Source organism: Camelina sativa, chromosome 17, assembly GCF_000633955.1.
Source record: "Camelina sativa cultivar DH55 chromosome 17, Cs, whole genome shotgun sequence".
NCBI lineage: Eukaryota > Viridiplantae > Streptophyta > Magnoliopsida > Brassicales > Brassicaceae > Camelina > Camelina sativa.
The window spans coordinates 7,594,887-7,612,520 of record NC_025701.1 but is presented as its reverse complement, the minus strand read 5'-3'; the positions used below and the strand labels follow the sequence as shown (position 1 = coordinate 7,612,520).

At 35.1% G+C, this 17,634-nt stretch overlaps 6 protein-coding genes across 8 annotated transcripts in view; 3 read left to right on the top strand and 3 right to left on the bottom strand.

Annotated features, from left to right (window-relative positions):
- LOC104759250 (molybdenum cofactor sulfurase-like) overlaps positions 1-1,125 on the bottom strand; it is an 11,758-nt gene extending 10,633 nt beyond the window's left edge. The window contains exons 1-6 of the mRNA XM_010482198.1: positions 1,108-1,125; positions 965-1,042; positions 828-875; positions 699-744; positions 447-485; positions 343-377 (exon numbers count right to left, since the gene is read on the bottom strand). Of these exons, the coding sequence (XP_010480500.1) occupies positions 343-377; positions 447-485; positions 699-744; positions 828-875; positions 965-1,042; positions 1,108-1,125 (264 nt within the window). The remainder of the gene's footprint in view (positions 1-342; positions 378-446; positions 486-698; positions 745-827; positions 876-964; positions 1,043-1,107) is intronic.
- LOC104755974 (molybdenum cofactor sulfurase-like) lies at positions 1,519-3,032 on the bottom strand. The gene is made up of 5 exons (XM_010478464.1): positions 2,807-3,032; positions 2,499-2,597; positions 2,261-2,319; positions 1,791-2,112; positions 1,519-1,665 (listed from the first exon to the last, which is right to left on the bottom strand). The coding sequence occupies exons 1-5, from the start codon at positions 2,910-2,912 to the stop codon at positions 1,535-1,537; spliced, it is 717 nt and encodes a 238-aa protein (XP_010476766.1). The 5' UTR covers positions 2,913-3,032; the 3' UTR covers positions 1,519-1,534.
- Positions 3,768-10,613, top strand: LOC104755973 (LOB domain-containing protein 3). 3 transcript variants are annotated; one of them, XM_010478463.2, is made up of 8 exons: positions 3,768-3,861; positions 3,953-4,020; positions 4,169-6,766; positions 6,888-6,950; positions 7,086-7,170; positions 7,568-7,612; positions 7,763-9,349; positions 10,067-10,613. In XM_010478463.2, the coding sequence occupies exons 7-8, from the start codon at positions 9,170-9,172 to the stop codon at positions 10,379-10,381; spliced, it is 495 nt and encodes a 164-aa protein (XP_010476765.1). In that variant the 5' UTR covers positions 3,768-3,861; positions 3,953-4,020; positions 4,169-6,766; positions 6,888-6,950; positions 7,086-7,170; positions 7,568-7,612; positions 7,763-9,169; the 3' UTR covers positions 10,382-10,613. The 3 variants fall into 3 exon arrangements, with proteins under 3 accessions (XP_010476765.1, XP_010476763.1, XP_010476764.1); XM_010478461.2 differs by having other exon boundaries at positions 7,568-7,680; XM_010478462.2 differs by having other exon boundaries at positions 6,888-6,978; positions 7,568-7,680.
- LOC104755972 (uncharacterized protein At4g15545) lies at positions 10,645-12,993 on the bottom strand. The gene is made up of 9 exons (XM_010478460.2): positions 12,603-12,993; positions 12,207-12,275; positions 12,036-12,092; positions 11,800-11,863; positions 11,648-11,716; positions 11,327-11,560; positions 11,179-11,224; positions 11,004-11,082; positions 10,645-10,909 (listed from the first exon to the last, which is right to left on the bottom strand). Exons 1-9 carry the CDS (start codon positions 12,870-12,872, stop codon positions 10,817-10,819), a joined length of 981 nt encoding a protein of 326 aa, XP_010476762.1. The 5' UTR covers positions 12,873-12,993; the 3' UTR covers positions 10,645-10,816.
- On the top strand, positions 13,726-14,232 carry LOC109125222. The gene has a single exon (XM_019239559.1). The coding sequence runs from the start codon at positions 13,868-13,870 to the stop codon at positions 14,129-14,131; it is 264 nt and encodes an 87-aa protein (XP_019095104.1). The 5' UTR covers positions 13,726-13,867; the 3' UTR covers positions 14,132-14,232.
- LOC104759249 (auxin-responsive protein SAUR41) lies at positions 16,448-17,215 on the top strand. Its single transcript, XM_019239549.1, has one exon. The coding sequence runs from the start codon at positions 16,618-16,620 to the stop codon at positions 17,062-17,064; it is 447 nt and encodes a 148-aa protein (XP_019095094.1). The 5' UTR covers positions 16,448-16,617; the 3' UTR covers positions 17,065-17,215.

Genomic DNA, 17,634 nt, shown 5'->3' with positions numbered 1-17,634 from the left:
AGTTTCTTTTTCACATATACGGAAAGTGACGTTGTGTGCCTAGTAAATAGATACAGAACACACTTAGCTTCTACAATATGAGATTGTTTGGAGGGCACTTTAAACTTCTGCAAATTTCAAACAATGATTAACAAGAATAAATAACATATTTAATCTACTAAGGAAATTTTGAAGTCTTTTTCGATATTGGAAATTCTGAACGGAGCAAAGTTATACTCACATCCAAATTGCAGAAGGTGTAAGCGACTTGAGTAATTTGAAGCCATGACGGATGGCTGCTATGCTCAGGAATGAAGCAGAACCATCCTCAAAAGACTCTTCCACCCTTTCCCTTCTTTTTACAAAGTCAATGTCAGCAATAGAAGCCGCAACAGTGCCTGTAAGTATTACGTTCATCAAATGCCATACAAATATAAACATTTTACCCAACTAAATGAGATGCTTACCTCCACTAAAATAAGTCTTTTTGAGCAATTTGGCTGAGTCTGTAGATTATAATAACGAGAAAAATATCATGTCAGAACTTGTTTGAGAATTTAGTCTCAAAGGTGATAGAATGATATGAAAAAAATATTGGAGATCTTAACAACAGAAATGCTCTGATCTAAAGTAATGAATTTAACGAGAATGTTTCTGAACTACAGTCAGATTTGTGATGATTTACTGAAGGAGATAAATCTAGGGGAAAAATTACGCACCATTCCGTACAAGGAGAGCGCCAAGCCCAGTAGGGTAACCAAATAACTTCATGAAAACAGCGGAAAACAAGAAATTCAAAATCTGATAACAAAAGAGCTTCATTTATTTTAGAAAGCTCCAGGAGTTACCTTGTAGAATGACACAGCAACAAAATCTGCAGGATACNCATGCCCAGCCTAGGTTAAATTAAAAGGAAGTCATGGTCAACTATATAATACCAGATCTGCTAAAAAATCAGGGCCAGCAAAAAAATGAACAATTATACCTCTACATTAGACAATAGATCAGAATGAGACAAGTCGAGATACTTTGCACATGCGCCAGGATTGCAGAAACATCCTGTCTACACCAAAATGAAGTAGAATGAAAGATGAAATATCAGCGTCAAATGACCTAATGCAAGATTACCCCTTGCCANTAAGCCATGATGAGCGAGAAATAATAGAAACCAAAACGAACGACTCTCTTAAGTCTTATACAGTTATACACAGAATCAACAAAGAAAGAAGTATCAAATCAAGCCAAAGTAGTTCCTCCAAAAAAAACAATTAGTGGTTTTAGGCTTATATTATCAATTGTTATAAATCATCAAAATGTGCACAGATCATTTCTCTATTTTTTAACATTAACACCAGAAAAATCATATCAAAAACATATGGCCGATTCCTGTAATACTTCTCCTGTTCAAGGGCTGCATTTAACTCACACTCAAAAGACCATGACAAAAAAAAATCACTGTGCTCAAGGACTTGAATTGTTCTAGGCATAGCATCGCTAAATCTCATAATATGTATCCAAGCAGACGAAGAGATGAAGAGAGAAACTAAAGTGACACTTACTTGCTAAAGGGAGAACCTCGTAGCGTGGTTTCAGTATTTTCTTTGATCAAATTCACCAGATCTAGATTAAACCTGAGGCCGGAAAAGTTGCACTCTGAGGGGAAAGCAAATAGATTATAGGCATCTCCTGTCAACATACGAATGAAACACAGGATAAGCAAACCAGAAAAGCCGATTATATACCCAGCGTGCAAGAATATGACATGTGATGCATCTTGAATAAATAAAGAAAAGATGATCAAGCTAACGGACCTCTTGAGTCTTCCTTTTGGAGTTTAGAAGTGTTTCTCATCTGCACAGCACGATGCTTTACCTTGATAGATGGTCCTGAATTTGTGAGGTGGCCTCCTGGTTGGTTAGCAGGCTCTTCAATATCCACAGCACATGCTGAAGCACCTTGAGCTAATGCATATTCCCTGATACCAAGTACACTGTTGTGATTCTCCATGGTATACAAAAAGTTACTGTCTTGGGTCCATGGAAATGTCTCTCCGACAAGCTTCAGCGCTGCGGTGGCTCCGGAGGTGAATATGCAACTGTAATCTTCAGGAGAAGCATTGAAGTATTCAAGCACCTAACTCCAGTGTGCAATGAAGAAATGATTGAAACATATAGAACCAACTTAGAAGATGAATAGCAGTAATCGGAAGAGTAAATATAAAAAAACTCCCTATATACCACATAAATCAGTTAAAGAAATGTTAAGAATGTAGTAGTAGTACCTGATGTCGAGCATCGGCTATAAGGTCACTGGTTGCAGAACTGATATCACTTTGACTATCTAAATCATTATTAAGGAACCTCTTTCCAACAAAGAAGATGTACAGAAAAAGAGACTAGCTACGTTATTTTCACCAATCAACATCAAAATTTTCACATATTCAAGTCATTAACTTAGTGCTCATCTAGTAAAAAAAGAAGACAATCTGTTATGAGGTTCAAAAAAGATGAGAAGGATACGTGGATTTCCAAAAACATTGCTAGTAAGGTCCTTAAAGATATCAGCCATCTGCAACTCAGAATACAAAGTAGAACCAGCATGATCCAAGTAAACAACACCTGCATATATACCCACAAGAGCTCTCATAAGTTTCAATTTCCAATATAATAATACAACTACTCAAAGAAGTGATGAGAGTGATAACCACCAACCAGTCTTAAAAACTTCAATTTACATACTTTTAACTCAATTTTAAATTCAATTCGAACTGTATTAGATCCAAAGAGAAAAACTCAATACATGAATCAAAGAAAGAAAAAAAAAGGACCTTGATCTTGTAATCGCTTGAATTGGGAGTGGCGGATCTGATTGATGTGATTGGGACCGTCTGGGTAACCGTAATAATCTCCGAATTCTTTCAGAAACGCTTCCATCTCCGATTCCTCCGATTCCTTTTTTCCGACGAATCGAAATAAACAAATTTATCGCCGGACCGAAGAAAGACGGTCGTTCCCGGCTTATTTAAAATAGTTGTTTTCTTTTTCCACGTAATTGTTTTTTTATTTTCTCTCTTACATAAGAATAAAAAGGAAATATTGTTCTAGAAGAAAAACGAAACACAACAATTAAAAAATAAAATAATAAAGGAAAATAGTATTAGAAAAAAGGAAAAACCTAAAACGAAATATGGGCCGACGCTCCTAAGCCCATTATAATTAAACCGACTAACCTGAAATTGTGAATGCCTATAATTAAACCTCTCTCTCACAATTGTTGTCGTTCTCTTTCAAATCGGCGAAGGCGACGATCATCGTCCTTCTTTTTCTTCTTCTCTGCAAGTAAGGTTTATATATCTCTAATTTGTTCTGATGTATTTATTCAGAGTTTTTGATTATACCGTAACCTAACCCTAGTTTTGTGTTTCATAATTGTGTGTTTTTTTCTTAGGTTTCAAACCTCTCTTTTCTAAAGATCAAAACTTTGATTTGATCAAAACTAATCCCCCCTCTTTGATTCCCTGTGCTATTCATCTTAGATTAGGGTTTCTCATCTTAGATTAGGGTTTCTGATTTTTTTGTTTCTGCAAATCAAAATCCCCTCTTTTTGGATTCGGGATCGTTACATTAGCCTTATTGTGATCGTTACATTAGCCTTATTGTGATGTAAGAGTTGATTATAATTCTCGGGCGAATATTTTTTTGCAAGTTTGAGTTTTTTCCTTTTTAAAGATTTGGTTATGTCTTAATCTTTTGAGTGATCTATTAATATGAATCTCTTTTGTGTTCTTTTTGAAGGATTACTATTTGATCGTAGAAGTTGATTATGATGCAACCAACTTGATGAGATGATCAAGCTGGATTATCAGAAGCTTGCTTGCAATTTGTTAATTTTTTAGTACTCAGATTTTGTTAATTTGCTTTTGATTGAAATTTGTTTGATGACTAATGTTCTTGAGATTCTTAACTATATGCAGAAGTGGCATCCTTGGTGATACTGTGGCTACTTACGAAACTTCAAAGGAGACTAATGAAGCTTTTAATGGTAAAGTGGCATCTCTTCTCTTTGCTTTTATGTTTTGTTTTATTATCGGAAGCTTGCTTGAACTGGTTAGTACTCAGATTTTGTTAATTTGCTTTTCATTGAAATTTGTTTGGTGACTAATGTTTCTGAGATTTTTAACTTTATGCAGAACTGGCATCCTTGGTGATATGATGGCTACTTCAAGGAGACTAATGAAGCTTTTATTGGTAAAGTGGCATCTCTTCTCTTTGCTTCTATGTTTTGTTTTAAAGTTTTTCTGTTTTCTTAAAACCCAAAAGAAAGGGACTACACATTACATGATTGTGTCTGTCCGGTTTCTAACTTGGGGAAATTGTCCGTAAGGGAAAGGCTTGTCACATACTATCTATGGTCCCAATAATTTTAGAGATTTCAATCTCTACTGTCTTGCTGTGCTGGGACAGCTTGACAGAAACTTCAATATCTCTGCTAAAAAACCTTTTTTAAGGCTTGGACAATGTCCTGAGAAAAGTTCAATCTCTCTGCTCATTTGATGGAGGATAAAAAGTTGTAGAAAGGGAAATCTCTGTCCGATCAAAAAGCTCACTAAGCTAAGACAGCAAGTCAGATGCTAACTTCAATATCTCTGCTAAAAGACCTTTTTAAGGCTTGGACAATGTCCTGAAAAGTTCAATCTCTCTGCTCATTTGATGGAGGATAAAAAGTTGTAGAAAGGGAAATCTCTGTCCGATCAAAAAGCTCACTGAGCTAAGACAGCAAGTCAGATGCTAACTTCAATATCTCTGCTAAAAGACCTTTTTAAGGCTTGGACAATGTCCTGAAAAGTTCAATCTCTCTGCTCATTTGATGGAGGATAAAAAGTTGTAGAAAGGGAAATCTCTGTCCGATCAAAAAGCTCACTGAGCTAAGACAGCAAGTCAGATGCTAACTTCAATATCTCTGCTAAAAGACCTTTTTAAGGCTTGGACAATGTCCTGAAAAGTTCAATCTCTCTGCTCATTTGATGGAGGATAAAAAGTTGTAGAAAGGGAAATCTCTGTCCGATCAAAAAGCTCACTAAGCTAAGACAGCAAGTCAGATGCTAACTTCAATATCTCTGCTAAAAGACCTTTTTAAGGCTTGGACAATGTCTTGAAAAGTTCAATCTCTCTGCTCATTTGATGGAGGATAAAAAGTTGTAGAAAGGGAAATCTCTGTCCGATCAAAAAGCTCACTAAGCTAAGACAGCAAGTCAGATGCTAACTTCAATATCTCTGCTAAAAGACCTTTTTAAGGCTTTGACAATGTCCTGAGAAAGTTCAATCTCTCTGCTCATTTGATGGAGGATAAAAAGTTGTAGAAAGGGAAATCTCTGTCCGATCAAAAGCTCTTTGAGCTAAGACAACAAGTCAGATGCTAACTTCAATATCTCTGCTAAAAGACCTTTTTAAGGCTTGGACAATGTCCTGAGAAAAGTTCAATCTCTCTGCTAATTTGCTGGAGAATAAAAAGTTATAGAAAGGGAAATCTCTGTCCGATTGAAAGCTCAATGAGCTAAGACAACAAGTCAGATACTATGGTCCCAGATTAAAAGCTCACTGAGCTAAGACAGCAACTCAGATACTATGGTTCCAGATTAAAAGCTTACTGAGCTAAGACAACAAGTCAGATACTAAGGTCCCAAAAATACTATTGTCTTGCTGTGCTGGGACAGCTTGACAGAAACTACAATATCTCTGCCAAAAGACCTTTATTAAGGCATGGACAATGTCTTGAGAAAGTTCAATATCTCTGCTAATTTGATGAAGGATAAAAAGTTCTATTAAGGGAAATCTCTAAACGATTTAAAGCTCACTGAGCTAAGACAGCAAGTTAGATTCTATGGTCCCAGATTAAAAGCTCACTGAGCTAAGACAGCAAGTCAGATACTATGGTCCCAAAAATATTAGTAGACTTCAATCTCTACTTCAATATCTCTGCTAAGACCTTTATTAAGGCAAGGACAATGTTCTCAGAAAGTTCAATATCTCTGCTAATTTGATGAAGGATAAAAAGTTCTATAAAGGGAAATCTCTAAACGATTTAAAGCTCACTGAGCTAAGACAGCAAGTCAGATACAATGGTCCAAAAAATGTTAGGAAACTTCAATCTCTACTTCAATATATCTGCTAAGACCTTTATTAAGGCATGGACAATGTCCTGAAAAAATTCAATTCTCTGCTAATTTGATGGAGGATAAAAGTCTATATATATAAGGCTTCTTTAGTGGCTTTCTAATAAGGGGAAAGTTCAAGTGTTCGATTAAAAGCTATCTTGTTGTAGTTGGGACAGCAAGTTACATTCTAATACTCTGCTCTAGAGAAACCTTTAATCTCTGCCAAGATCAGCCTTTAAGGCTTGTATAATGATGGCTCTAGTGTACGATGGAAAAAAAGTTCTGCTGTAGCTGGGACAGCATGTTACCACATTCAATATTCTGCTATAGAGAAAGCTTCAATCTCTGCTAACTTCAGCCTTTATGGCTTGTACAATGATGTCCGATGAGAAAATATTCTGCTGTAGCTGGGACAGCATGTGAACACATTCAATATTCTGCTATATAAAAACTTCAATCTCTGCTAAGTTCAGCCTTTTAAGGCTTGTACAATGATGTCATAAGAAATTCAATTCTCTGCTGAAAGTATATAATTCAATATTCTGCAAATTTAACGGAGAATAAAAGTCCTATAATAAGGCTTGTTTAATGGCTCAAGAAGGAGATTTCTGCACAACCTTTATACAGTACTTTGTAAGTTCCTTTTTACTTTTATGTACATCTCTTATAAATCTTATTTTATTGAAGAATAAATTTTGTCTTTACTTGCCTTATTGTTCTCTAACCACATCTTTTGGTAATTCGTTCTTAACAGGGAAATATAGGTATTGCAGAAGATCCAACGTGAAGACTGGCATCTTTCCCTTCTTTTGATTAGGTAATTGTCTTCCCTCTTCTAACACAAGGTATGATCTTCACTTACCATTTGCATAAATCATATTTTGAAATATTTAACGTCTCTCTTCACATATACATTATCTTTTGCTTAACGAATATATGATTTTATTTGCAGAAAACATATTGATTCTTGCATGTGTGTCGTGTATGTGTGTATAATACTGGACTTTGAAATTGGAAGTTCGATCCTTTTCAAGCATGTAAGTATTTGATTCTTGCAAGTTTTATTTAAGTCAAAGAGTCTTGATTGTACATCTGATTAGTTTTTCAAATATGGCATCTTTGGTGGTCGTAGTGTGTACATCATTATTCATTACATGAATGATCTAATCTTAGCATTATGTTCGGTTTCTCTTTTCCAAATTATAGTGTTGCTGCTTGCATTTTAATTGTTTAGTGAACACTGAACACTGTCCGATTTTTAACCAGAAACAAACAAAAAAAAGACAGCAGGTTTTGATCAGATAATTTGTTATAACTTAATGAAGGTTGTGATTTGTTATGTAGATGCAAAGTTCAGAATTTATGATTTTCAACATTCATCTGTGATTTCTTTTGTCTTACCATACTCATTTAAGGTTTATTTTAAACTTGCAGGAACAGAGGAACTATCAGTTATTATCTCTCCAAGTCCATGCGACGGTAAACTTCTGACTTTGCCATCCCTTTATTGTCTAAATAAAACCCCATTCACTTCTTTGAAACCAAAGGTAAACCCATAAACATCTCGTACAGTTTTAGAGACTTTGATATTTTTAAGCACACAGCTTTACTCTTTGATTCTTTTAACAGAATATGGTTGGAGCTTTTGTGGACTGTGGTGCACCGTGCACGTCGTCTTCAAAACTCCTCTTTCCAGTTAGGTCAGGTAGGTATCAGGTATGCATTTGACTCCTTAAATCTACTTGATACATTTATGCATGCATTCTTTTAAAAATTTTAGAATTGTTGCCTTCAATTTCTCTCTCTTTTGGCTTCCACTTTTAGTACTTGTCTGACTTGCATGTGTTTTTAAGTTTGTGACAGGTCGCAGGAGGTTCGTTCAAGGTTATTTGATTTAGGAAACGAAACCTTAATTAAGTTCCCACATTTTTAGTGATAACACCGATACAAACTCCTTACACGAACACATATACACTAAACTGAAACATACACACAAATGTAACTTATATCATGCTCACGGTGAAACAAACATCTAAAATGCTATCACTGATACAAACATAAACGCATGACACGCACACATACGCTAAAACGCAAACATAAATATTGTGCTCACAAACACGAAAGCTAGTACTAATTAAGAAGTTTTAGAAGTTAGAATTTTGGCTCATCCAAGAAACATAACAAATTTATATTGTTATGGAAACTATTACAAATTATTTAGAAATTTTATCCCAATGATTGAAATCATTTCAAAGTATGTCATTAATTATCTATTAGGTAGAAGTTATAACAACCGACCAAGAGCAACCAACTATTTCATTACGTGAGCGTTATTATACATTATACATTACGTGAGCGATATCTACACCCAAAGATCTTACCTTTGGTATTTAGTATTTACGATTTATTATACATTATTTTTGCAACTTCTTGCGGAAGTAAAACGAAAATTGTTACTATACTAGTAGAGCCCCAAACGGTTTTCGTCGATTTTGAATCACTTGAACAACACAACTTACAATTATAAATAATATTTGATAAAATATATACATTTGTTGACTAACTCGCAATACAGCATTTGATCATTCATATCAAGACGGTATAACATGATCTCATGATAAAGAAAACTAGCTAGATCTTGATTCACTAAGAAGTGACAATCCCATACCCGACCAAAACAAGGAGAAAAAATAGTGAAGCAATGTTGCTTCAACTTGCAAGAAACAAATAGGGGAAACTACATAGGTAATACTAGTATTGTATTCAATATACAGACAAAAACCTATTCAACACATAAATAACAAAAACCATGAGAATTTTTAAGTGGGCCAAAGAAATCTTAAGGAATAGAGATGGGATTTTTTGTCCAAAGAAAGCAAATCTAATGACTTATTTACTTTTGGGTTGGACCCACGAGAAGATTTGATGTCTCACTTTCTCTTCTTTGTCTATTTAAACACAAGTCACACACTATTCTCTAAAGTCTTCTTCTTCTTCTTCTCTTATTGTCACAAAACACTTTTTTTTCTTTTCTAAATGAGACAAAAGGGCCACAGACACGGACGAACAGTATCACCCTGTGCCGGGTGTAAGCTTCTCCGGCGGAAGTGTGTGAAAGATTGCGTCTTTGCTCCATACTTTCCCTCTAAAGAACCTTACAAATTTGCCATTGTCCACAAGATTTTTGGTGCTAGTAATGTCAATAAGATGTTGCAGGTGAATATTCACTTCTCTAGCCATTTTTAATTTTTTTAAGTTGTGTAAAGGCTTGTGATATATGATCTCTTCTTGATTCAATTGTATCGTTGTGTGATGTTAACCCGCAATTTTGTTATTATATTCGTGTAAGCTATAGGGAGAAAGGGGTTTGTATAATCTTCTTACCTAAATGTTCACATTTTACATAAGTTTGGATGGATCATTCTTTTTTTTTTTTTTTTTGTGTAAGAGGATGGATCATTCAGGTTGTTAAATTCTGTAATTTGTTTTTGATTTTTGCAATTTAACGTTTTAACAATTAGGGGTTTTTCGATCTATTCAGTGTGATGAGGACATTGCTTTTTGTTAAAAAAAAAGTTTGTTATTTTTGGAAAATATCGAAACCGCGTGTAAGAATATTGTAGGAAGTCTCTTTCTAGTTTGATATCAAAAGTCTACATTGTATGTCACGTTATAATTTGTTATCTTATGACAAAGTATGACGCGGTGAATAATTGATCCATGTCTAAAAGCGACTTCTCACTATTTTCAACTATTGAATATTACTATGATATCATTGACAAAATCATTACAAATTAAACAATGAAACAACAAACGCATCATTACTACATACGTAAAAATATTATTTGATTATCACTAAAACTTCCAAAAAAATGAGTGAAAGTAAATATTACAAATATATCCTAATTATGTTTACTAATTCAACGATCGTAGGAGCTATCGGAGAACCAACGCGGCGACGCCGTGAATTCTATGGTGTACGAGGCCAACGCAAGGGTGCAAGATCCTGTGTACGGATGTGTAGGGACAATTTCTTCATTACAAAGGCAACTCGAGGCTCTCCAAACTCAGCTCGCTTTTGCTCAGGCCGAGTTGATTCAAATAAGGACGCTCTGCCGTATTGACACCAAACCTTCGCCGTACACAACGAGCACCGTTACTTTCCCGACGAACAAAGACTTCTCCAGTGAAGTCGACATGGCTTTTGCGTATGAGGATGGTTCCGGAGACTCCCTTTGGTCGTGCTAGCTTTTCAATTAGTACTCTATCTTTGCATTAGTTATAATTAAATAAATTATAAGATGTGTATATGAACAAGATAAGTATACGATTAAATTAATTTATAGTAGTTGTCTAGATTAGTTATTATCAAGTAGCAAACCTATTAAGATTATGGACTTTGTTTCTCTCTGCCTTCTTTTGGATGTATCATTATAAAAACTTCAATTAAATTTCAAAGCAAAAAATATATTAAAATGCATTTACGAGTTAGGACCAAAGCGAGAGATATATTACGAGGAAGAAACAGAACACTTTCCAAAACGATATGTTTCTTTCTTTTTTTGTGAAGCACAAGCACACTTTGCATGTCACTTAATCCCATCGAGAATACACATCACATACTACTACAATGGTTATGATCCTATCACATTGGCCAGTTCAAGATAATGGGCTTATGAAAGTTTAACGCATGTTTCGGTTAAGGAGGCCTTGGAAAGATAAATAGAGATCTTTGTTATCTTCCCCAAATATCTCGTCTGCTTTCCTCAGAGTTTCCTGTCAAAAGCATCAACTTTTTCAAATCTATAATCTGAACATATCGAGAGGCCAAAAACAAAAAATGGCGCACAAAACTACAACGGTTTTTTACCTCTCGGGTTTGCTTTTGAGCATTGAGCTCCTTGATGTTAGCTAAGAAGGAACTGAACTGTTCGTACGATAATCGGCTCCTGAGAATGATGGATGAAAAAAAATCAACAATTTGAATCTGTGATTATGATAAAACTGACACTTGTTAGGACAACAAGTGATGAAAAAAGCCTCACCTAGCTTGCCGGAAAAATTCTTTACCATCCATCCGCGGTGTTCGAGCTGAAAAAAAAAGAGTTTTATACATTATTATCTATGAGAGAAGCATATACTTGAGCTTTACCAATTTTAAACAAGCAACATTCTCATTAAGATCCTATGAACCTGGGAGTGTGCGGTGGCGAGGAGGAGAATTTGCAGCTGATGATTGCTGACTTGACGGGTACCAGAGAGTTGCCTTTGTGGGAGAAACCGCACCTGATGTCCTTTTAGGAGAACCCGCTGCAGAATAGCCTCGAGGGGATACACTTGTGGAGATGATCTTTGGTGTTGCGGTTGGTGTGAGACGTGGAGAGATGTATGGTGTCATTGAAAATTTGTTTCCAGTGTATTTTGAAGCTGTCGATTAAAAACTCATACGTTGTTCACCAGTTGCAGCACAGAGATAAAAGCAGAAATAACAGAGGATATTTGATTCGATGTTACCTTCGACACCTGGATTGGTCATGTCTGTGGATCCACTGTAGTTTGTTGAGTGCGCATGAGTTCTTTCATCTGCATGTTTGAAAGATAATTAGCTCACAGATGGACCAAAACAAGACAACTCTTTAAATGGGAATTGAATATTGATGCAGTACCTTTGCCTGGGTATGATCCAGGAATTGACTGGTCGCATGTCCTGATATCAACAGGTTCTGTTTGCTGTAATAACAAATGGAGAAGGAGAAAACTATCAATCTCTTAAATCAGAGGCCAGAAGCATGCAAGATAGAGAGAAATAGCAGGAAATGCTTTAGTCCCCTCACTGGAGTGCACTAGAAACACAAAACAAGAAAAGGAATGTGTAATTAACAAAAAAGCTTGAATCTCTTACCGGAGGACCACTCTCATCGCTCAGGGATTTGATCAACTGTCGCTTGAATGTCTCCAACTAAAAATAAGTAGAAACATTAGCTCCCAAAAGTATAATGATGTGAAACTCTCTTACAATACAAAAAAAACAAACATGCATCAGATAAGAGATAACCAAACAAAAAGTTATCACCTTAGCCAAATCACGAGTGAGTTTTGTTACAGTCATTGCCAGTGAATCCTTCTCCTTAGTCAGGTTCATCTTAAGCAGAAAAAGGAAGACATTTACAATCTATAAGAGCTTATACTTGAGCAAATATGTTCATACACTGATTTGGATAAGAGCAAACAAATCTCAATATACATACCACAGCTGAATAAATAAACTACCTATATATATACCAACTTCAGAGCATTATACAACACTTCTCAAGTCTAAACATCAAACCAATACACCAAATTATTAAACCAAACACACAAAATTGTCCTGTAACACCAACAAATCCTGAATCTAATTAGTCATTCCCCTAAGCCTATGTCTCCATTAACAAGAATTGGATACAGAAACGAAATTTATAATAAAACTCACATTGTCTTCGAGGACAATCTTCAATCTCGAATCAGCCTCGCGGCAATCTCTCTCAAGGCGAGAAGCCTTCTCCTCGAGCTCACGCACAACATTCTCCTTATCCACAAGCTTCTGCCTCAATTCCACCACCTTAGAGTCTAGATTAGAGACCCTTGAAGCTATCGCCATTGACGTGATCTTTCTAGCGAGATCCAGCTGCTCAAAAGGATCCATCGGAATCACCGACAGAACCTCTTCGGGGAGCTCGAAATCTAGCTGGTCTTCTCCCATTTCTCCGTCCCCTTCGACGTCTGAGATAAGGTTAGAGATTGAACCCTAAAAAATTTTGGAGATGACAACCCCCGAGAAGATAGATTAGGGTTTTCAGTTCTGAAATTGTCCGATTGCCTCTAGTTGTTGTTATTGTTGCAGAAGACAAAACGCCTTTACACTTGTCGTTTTCTCATTGGCTATATATCTTTTTCTTGTCTCTATTTTGAATTTTAAGAAAAACGCTTTTTGATTACTTTTCCCTCCAAACTAGAGAAAAATAAACAACAACAAATTTATATTTCTCAAGATTGTATTTACAAAAATAAAAATCAAGAAAATAAAATTGTGAGTGCATTTTTGGTCCTACATTTCAAAAAGACAAATAATGACGTGAAATCGCATTTAATTTTATGTGGTATTAAAATAAACCATATTGGCCTGTTGGGTAATATAAATAATAAAATTCTCAAAAGTTATTAGAATTGCAATAATAAAGGTTTCAGCAATTTTTGTAGTTATGAAGTTGAGATGTCACATCTAATGCAGTTGAGCAGAAGAAAATACCAGACACGTATTGAAATGCATATCAATTTCGTATCTGCGTATGTTCAAATTTCCTTAAATGTATAAAACACATATCCGGTTTTTTCCGGTTTGCATTAATTATTTGGACGATTTAATCGATCCTAATCTCCTGCACGTCGGTTGTATCGCCCGGTATACCATCCAAACCGGACTATACTACCAAATCAATGAGAGAGACAAGTATCGGCTTTGAGCATTTATTGCAATGTTCGGACCAGAGCTAGTGGTCTCGTCGAGTATGTCTGATTGTATTTGTGCGTATAGATAGAGATACACGCGTCCATGCGATTACATACACAAGAATCACACACACGTATACGGTATACTATTATTATATATACACACATCTCGACGCAAAGAAAGAAAAAAAAAACATCGATATCGTCTTCTGAGACTTCTTTCTTTAGCTAACAAGAAAACAAAAAAAGATGTATTGTCTTCAAGTTGCAGCTTATCACTTGTTCTTCAACGCATCTCAGATATGTTATCTTCTTGCCCTGGTTATTTTTGTCTTTCTCAGATTCTTCGATGTGTTCCAAAATATCTCAGCAGTGAATCAAGTCGGCGAGCTCGGGTCGACGTCGTTTTTGAGGTTTGCCGATAAACAACAAGCTCAGGGAGACTTTAATGTAACATTCTCTGGTGTTTTCTTAGCATCTGCAATCAAAGATATTGCTGGTATAGTTTTGTAGTTAATTTTTTGTTGTTTATGTACTTATCGTTATAATTAATCATAATAACGATGTTAAAAGCATACGTTCCAGTCTCATCACGATTCCTTTACTTAATTCTTTATTTTTATTTTCTTTAAGAACTAATTAAACCTTGATTGGGTTAGACCGGAGCTTATAGTTATAGAACAGTGATTTATATTAGCTTCGTGGTCTTGTTATTGTCTGGTTTAGTATCAAGTATCAACTATCAAGCAACGAGCGTTCGTAGTTGGAGAAAGAAAATGTTTTATTCGGTTTGAATGTTTGATATCGTGACAATTAATATATACTGTATTAATTAGCCTACGGCAGTCAGATATAAGAAAATTGAATGCCAACCAATCAATGACTCTGACTCTGAGTAAGACAGTCTTACCAAGCTCGATCCTCTCTATACATGTCATGTCACCGGGTTAAAAATAAAGTAAATATTTTCCTTGTCATATACCCCAAAACGTAGCCGCAAATTTTCGATTCATCAATACATGTCCTCATCGCCAACTTAATTATGTGTATTTTCCTCTTCAAACATTTATATTTCTTAGTTTATTTTTTATATTTACATTTATAATTAACTGAAAACATTTAGTTAACTAAGTCTAATCGTATGCAAAACATTTTCAGTTAATTATATTTATATATATACTCCATAGTCTCCATGTATACAACTACATAATACAAATGAATTATGTCCGATACAAAATGTAATGGACCTTCATCCTTGCAAAGGCCCAAGATGAACCTCAATTATATTGGGCGGAACCAATAGGCCTCACTTATGTTGCTTTAACTTTTTTCTTTTCTGATTTGAGATATATTATATTTTTGTTTTCATCACGTCAGGTTTAAGATATTAATGACTTATATTGAAAAATAAAAATAATCTGTAATCTAATGTATTAAAAAAAAAAATAAGAAGGGTCCGTACTGAAGGTAAGAGAAGAAAAGAAGGACAGGCAGAGAGTTGGTGGGTCACACTCTGTATGAATAAATGACCGTACAACCAAACCCACCTGCCACTCTTTAATACCTTTAATTACACGTCATTTAACAAAACAAAACAAAGTTTCTTTATTCTGATTTCATTTTTGATAGTAATATTTATAAATAAATCAGAAAGAACTTTTGAATTGAATATTTTGAACCCATCCATTTTCTAGGAATATCACTTATAACACTACATATATATGTGGAAACTGTTGAAAAGTCGTACCGGAAGAACTTGATAGAAACGTTGTTTCAGTTTGTTTTTTTCTGTAAAACATGCCGTTTAGTTTATGTAACATTTTAATTTATAAATAATAACAAAATAGTAAATTCCCAAAACGCTATGGGACAAGAGTGTCGTGAGCAACTTGTCTAGTGACTCCGAACTTTGTCGATGTTTTGTGTTTATGCCTCGATGTCTTTTATATATATCCTTTGTCACTATTTGAGGTTTTTTTTTTGGGTGTGACAAGTAATTATACATTTGTGAGACATGCGAATGACGTTTAGCAGACCAGAAGTACTTATTTAAACGAACCAAAAAATGTATTTGTTATGTTGAGAAACTTAGAAATCTTGTCGGGCAGATCACAAAGAATAGAAAATAAACGTAAAACAAATCATACTGTATACGTTTTAAGAATATCACTAATTAAATAAATAAAGTTATCATGGAAACAAATTAATCATATTGAAAACGAATGGCCGACTTAATATGATTTTACTTGTAGTACTATTCTATTTGACTTCTTGGTCTTCGTGTAAACTTAAAGAATGTTGAACTTTAAATTAGCCGCAGATATTTCAACCAACCATCTGTAACCTATTGACCAATTTTACTTACAATAACAAACAAAAAAAAACTCAGAATATTTTTATTTATTTATTTTATGAATCAACTCTACTAAACCACCAACCACACAAAATAAGGTTTTTCAAAACATTTCATCTTTGACCTTAATGATGTAAGAACAACTTGTTAATCATACTCTATTCTGATTTTAATCAAAATCACGGACTATCTCGATTGATTGGTTTTAACTCCACTAGCTCCGTTTATTAGCTAATATCAATATACACCACGAAAAATAAGATATTAATAAATGTTTAATAGAGATAGGTTTATCATCAACTCATCATCACTATGTTAATGGCAAATTAATTAGGACAGATTTATTTCACTTGATAATTTTATAAGTCCATTTAACAATACGTTTTTTGTTTTACGTACGTAGAATTGTACTCTCTATTTTAAAATTGTAATAGCTAAAATAAAAAGTAAGTTTCTCGGAGGTTGTACCTGGCAAGTACTTGCTTATGTACCCTCTCCTCTATGTTCTCGTCATAATCTTTACATGTTCTTGTCTCTCTCTATATATATATTACTACTACTAAGCAACCTCTTTCTCACTCTCTCTCTCTCTCTCTCTCGTTTTGAAATTTTATCTCTCATTATACTTTAAACCGCCGGAGTCAAAATGAAGCATCTCATCCGCCGTCTCTCTAGAGTCGCCGACTCATCTTCCGAGTTCTCCATCCGTCGTTCAACTTCCTCCTTCCGTAACCGCCGAGGTCATCACCGTATCCACGCGCCGCCTCCGTGGTCGATATGTCCGGCGAGAAGAGTCAACACCGTCCCCGCCGGTCACGTGCCTGTCTACGTCGGGGAAGAGATGGAGAGGTTCGTTGTGAGCGCAGAGCTTATGAACCATCCGGTCTTCGTCGGTTTGCTTAACCGGTCAGCTCAAGAATACGGTTACGCTCAGAAAGGAGTTCTTCATATCCCTTGCCACGTCATCGTATTTGAGCGCGTGGTGGAGACGCTCCGGTTAGGAGGATTCGAAGAGTCCGGTGAGAATATACAGGATCTCGTCGCTTCTTTGCTTGCTGGTGATGATGAGTTGATACTTGAAACTACAGAGTAGCTAGCTTTTGAACATGAATAATCCAAATTCGGCGATTTGATATTTTCTCTGTTTTTTTTTTTNTTTTTTTTTTTTTTTTTTTTCAAGTTTCCGTTTTCTATATTTCGATTTTGTAAATATATATACTTTGCTCACGTTAATCTTTGTTTTAGCCGATTAAGAAACATAATTTTAGTATAAATAAAATCAAATGATATAATCTGAAAACACAGAAATTGAAACGCCTTTGTGAGGGGTTTTGGCCGCCAATATAAAAAGCGTAAAATTAAAACAGAGAAGACGAAAGAAACGTGCGTCCCACACGTTACATGTACCTTCTGGTTTATGAATCAGATTAGCTCAATTTCGGAATTGCACGTTTTGGTTTATACAAGTCATAAGTGTGCTACCAAGATACGTACGGGTTGGTACATTTATGGATTTCGACCACCGCAAACTTAGGACTACAAAATTCGATTTCAACTATGTAACAAACAATTGAGCTTACAGAAACAAAAAATAAAATGGGAATCTGAACAGTTGATTTGTGTCATTAGTTTAATACTACTGATCAAGTGATACATACTACGA